At 33.1% G+C, this 4,291-nt stretch overlaps 1 protein-coding gene across 1 annotated transcript in view; it reads right to left on the bottom strand.

Moving 5' to 3' along the window:
• Positions 1-643: 643 nt before the first annotated feature.
• LOC106689000 (uncharacterized) overlaps positions 644-4,291 on the bottom strand; it is a 24,192-nt gene continuing 20,544 nt past the window's right edge. Inside the window, exons 2-3 of the mRNA XM_067051519.1 lie at positions 1,623-1,732; positions 644-1,534 (exon numbers count right to left, since the gene is read on the bottom strand). Coding sequence (XP_066907620.1) covers positions 846-1,534; positions 1,623-1,732 — 799 coding nt within the window. The 3' untranslated portion in view covers positions 644-845. The remainder of the gene's footprint in view (positions 1,535-1,622; positions 1,733-4,291) is intronic.

The raw sequence follows: 4,291 nt of genomic DNA, 5'->3' as shown, positions 1-4,291 counted from the left end.
TTGAGAAACTAAGTGTACTACTTTATCTATTGTTTATTGTATATTTTTCTTGAAAATACGTCCCTTTAGATATGTAATAAATAAGTGCACTTACCTTTCAGTGTCAGTGTCTGAGGTCAACATTCAATTTTCAATAATTATAACCTGAAAATCAATGAACCTCTTCTACAACTATAGTTCATGTTGTCCCAGCAAAAGGGTAATTGTAGTATTCTGAGGTACCAAGATATTATGGTGAGAAAAAAAAATAGGTGTTCCTCCAAAGCAGAGGTCTCCAAACTTTCCAGCCTTAGGGCCATACTGATTACTCCAGTAAGTTCCGAGGGCCAAAACCATATTATCATTGTTGCTGGTGGTAAAAAGTGAAATAGTCCACTGATCAAAAAAAAAGTCCGAAAAAGTACGCAACGTTTAAAGAAGGCTGCAATTCGGACTAAAGTCCGCAAAGATTAGAATACTTCAGTAAACTAAATTTAATTTGCTATAAAAAATATGTTCTCTAAAAGGAGTTTTCAAGTATGCTAGCTATCCGCGGGCCGGACAAAATCTGTCCGCGGGCCGGATGTGGCCCTAGGGCCGTAGTTTGGAGACCCCTGCTCCAAAGAAATACTATGCATGTAAGAGTTTATCATTTCATAGATTAAACATTTTATAATTAAGTTAAATATATGAGAAGTTTTAGATGACAATTAAGTAGATAGCTGTTAACTAAACTCATACTTTATAGTTGAAATAAAGAAGTGAAGAATTCTTTTTTGTGAAAAATTCTATTGTTTGAACTTTATTTGAGTATTAAAACACTGAAAAAATATCGTAAATATAACTTTATTAGCTTTAAATGTCACTTATAATTTTTCTCCAATTTGATCGGCTATATCAGCCAAGTTTAACCATTTGTCTTCTTCCTCGGGTGACTCTTCACAAATTTCTTGCATATCATCTAAATTCCTTAATTGGCTAAAGTCTAAGAAATCGAATGGTCTATCAGTTGCTGGAAAATCTGTATTGATATCATGAAGATGCGTGCGATCTGGCCAATTGATTGGTCCAAGATCTTCCGTATTTTCCGTTTTTTGTGGCATTGGTAAGAAAAGTTTCCCAGCTCTCCTATTTTCAGTTTCTGATTCCCTTGGTAAAGGAACTGCGATTTGTTGGGGATCGCAAGGTACGATTTCTGGGGGGGCAACCCAATCATCATCAGAGTCATCATATCCCCCGAATGGATTAGCTTCCTCTTGAGCTGCTTCATCAAATTCGATATTTGCAGTAGGAAGCAAAAATTGATCAACGAAGGATAGCTCTTTCACATTTTCAAAGTCTAGAGAGCTTTCACTCTTATCCTTCCATCCAGCACCTGTTTGTGCTTCGAACTGTGCCATTTCATCTGCAAAATCCTGTTCAGGTTCTGTAACATCCGGGTAGGTATCATCTTCTATCGGTTCACCCCATGATTCAGAGCTTAATGGTTCACCCGGTTCGAAAAATCCTTCAGGACCACATGGGGAAGAATGTTTGAAGGAAGGGCCTCCATGACCTTAAAAAAAAAATAATTTATTTTAATTTAGTATCTATAAATCATAATAGTAAATTAGAGACAACGTATCCTTGTTTTAAATCCATACTTGTGGATGGAGAAATTGGAGACCTGCTTGCTGGTGTATGCTCTTGTGCGGGTAATTTCTCTACCCCCTCATCTTCCCCCAAATCTAATGAAGCTTCTAGCTCATCAAGCCTACAAAAAATAAAAAATAAGTACATACATTTTAAAAAGAGAAACATAATATAATTATATTTAAAAAATCATAAACAAAAAAGGGAGAAAATTAAATATGCATTTTAGAAAAAAAGGCAAAAGTCATTATACAGACTGATAAGTCATTAATTAATTGATTTAAATTACGTAGCATATAAAGAAATACTTATTAAATTAAATTAACCTATATAGATATTGTTAGGTGTGAAATATGGGAGAAAGAATTATCTCTCGAGAAAAGGCTTCTGGTTTCTATTTTTTTCATATTTTTATGGCATTTGAATTTATTCATTATTGGGGATGGGACGAATCTCGTAGAACTATTACGCAGAACACATATTAAACCATTTGGAACCTTTTATACCATTGACTTAAGTAGATCTTTCATTTCTTCAAAGCATCTGTGAAAAGAAAATAGAATGGTGCCTCCGGACCTGATACTTGTTATCTGACGTGGCTTAAATTCTAGGACCGTCAGTTTCTGTTCAATTGTCTCGGCCGATTCTGTAGGGTGATGGCTCTTGATGACTACTGTTGTAGTTTTATCTTGCTTTAATTGGTATGTATAGTATTCTGCCTTAGTGGAAGTTAAACATTTTACTAGAAGATGATTTACAAGAAGAGAACCAGGAATTCTCCAATACATCAGTTATACTGATCTTCAAGACCTTTAATATTCACAAAGAACAGTGATATTGTATTATTTACATTATTCCAACTTCAAAACTCAATTGTCTTATTTTAACAAACCAAAATTATAACCCCCTTTCGGCCTAACCCTATATCATCAAACTTTGATTATAAATTATCAGTATTAGAGGCTTTCTTTTCTTAATGTTTAATTTATTTTATTAATTTTAAAAAAACAGTCCACAGCACTCCCATTCTGATAATAAGACGGGGAATATTTTAATTAAACAAAAATAATAAAATCGATCGGCACTAATGGACTGAAATTGCGAAGGACAACTAAAAAACTTACACAAAACACATCCAATCGTTTCAGTCCCAGGTCTTCCGATCAATCGTAAATGCTCCTTACTGTGTAACCAACAATACTCTAGATCATTACCTTAATATCCCATTTGCATCAGACCTTATTAAATCACAATTTACTACATTCCGTGATAAACTCTTTCATCATCCTAATCCTCTAGCACAATTTCTATCTTGTCTAAGCCATCCCTACAATCCTCCTCGAAGGTTGAAATGGCAGTGGCCCAGAGACCTATTATAAATAATTCAATTGGAGTTCTGGCGATGCTAGATTCTCCACTTAAGTCCTAAGGGCCTGCGGCTAGCGCCCTCACTCGTCGTCAGCTGACTTTTTACCAGTGACGCTATTGAAAGAGAAGCGCCGGGATCTTCCGGATTCTTCCACAAGTGGATGAAAAGTTCGGAGTTCCTCAGGCTGAATTTAAATAGGAATAATTGTGTTTAAGATGTTATTTTAGTTTGAGTTTAATTTTGGTATTTATTATTATTTTTTCTTCTATTTCTTATTTTGTTATTATTTCATCATCATCATCATCATCAATCTGCGCGACAACCCATTACTGGGTCCTGGTCTCCTCAAGCAGCTTCCACCAGTTTGTTATTATTTAACTAATATAGTTCTAAATATGGTGTGAATAAGCTCTATGGTCACTTTTACCATTCGTCCATAGCTCAGTCTTACCAGTTTTTTCTAGCAGGTCTTTCTGTTATTTCTATTTTTTATTTTGTTTGTTTCTATTTAGAATTTCAATTAAAAACACAGAGTAGAAATAGACAAAATCGAAATAACAGACGGACTACCAGCTAAAAAAAATGTTTACCTGTTGAAAAAACCAAAGCATACCTACCTCAATTTCAAAAACCCATTCAGTTCAGGCACACACCTAGAGTTAGTTGGAGCACAATATAGTATAAATATATGTAACAATGTACAATATATGTAATTGACAATTGTAAATAGTATTTTTATTAATCAATGTCTTAATTGTAATATTTATTAATCATAGGTTACGCTATGTACTTGTAATTTTATAGTAATTAGTCGAAGAAAGTATTTGTTCTAAAAAACTGTTCTTTTCATTGCAGTGTATGACTATGCAAAAAATAAAGTTGTGAAACGTTGTATTATTGACTGATCCTCAAGACCCACAAAAATACATATACTTACAATAATCAAGAAAAAACTTATCAATATATGTCAAAGCCCAAAAGTTCTGTTTGTTTTTTTTTAATTTAATTTAGTTTTACTTCCAATTGGGTTTTTATTTTTGTTAATTATAAGTTTATTTTCTATTTATTTTAACCGCAAGTTACTTTATATTTTCAAAACAATGTTGGGGAGAGGGGTTTTTCGCGACTGAAAAACAATTATCTTCCACAGAGCAAATGTTCGCTGGTTCCGGAGATAAATAAAAAAAACCAAGGATCTGAAAATAATCTCACTAAAAAAATAAATAAACGATAGTTAAAAAATTAAAAGAATAAAGAAAATTAAATGATACAATAATTCCTTCCAAATGATATACAATTTAATAAAATCAA

The sequence above is a fragment of the Halyomorpha halys genome, unplaced genomic scaffold (assembly GCF_000696795.3).
Source record: "Halyomorpha halys isolate HHAL.00 unplaced genomic scaffold, Hhal_1.1 Scaffold1256.1, whole genome shotgun sequence".
NCBI classification, from domain to species: Eukaryota; Metazoa; Arthropoda; class Insecta; order Hemiptera; family Pentatomidae; genus Halyomorpha; species Halyomorpha halys.
Note: the sequence above shows the minus strand (reverse complement) of the source record. Positions and strands in the feature narration are given on the sequence as shown.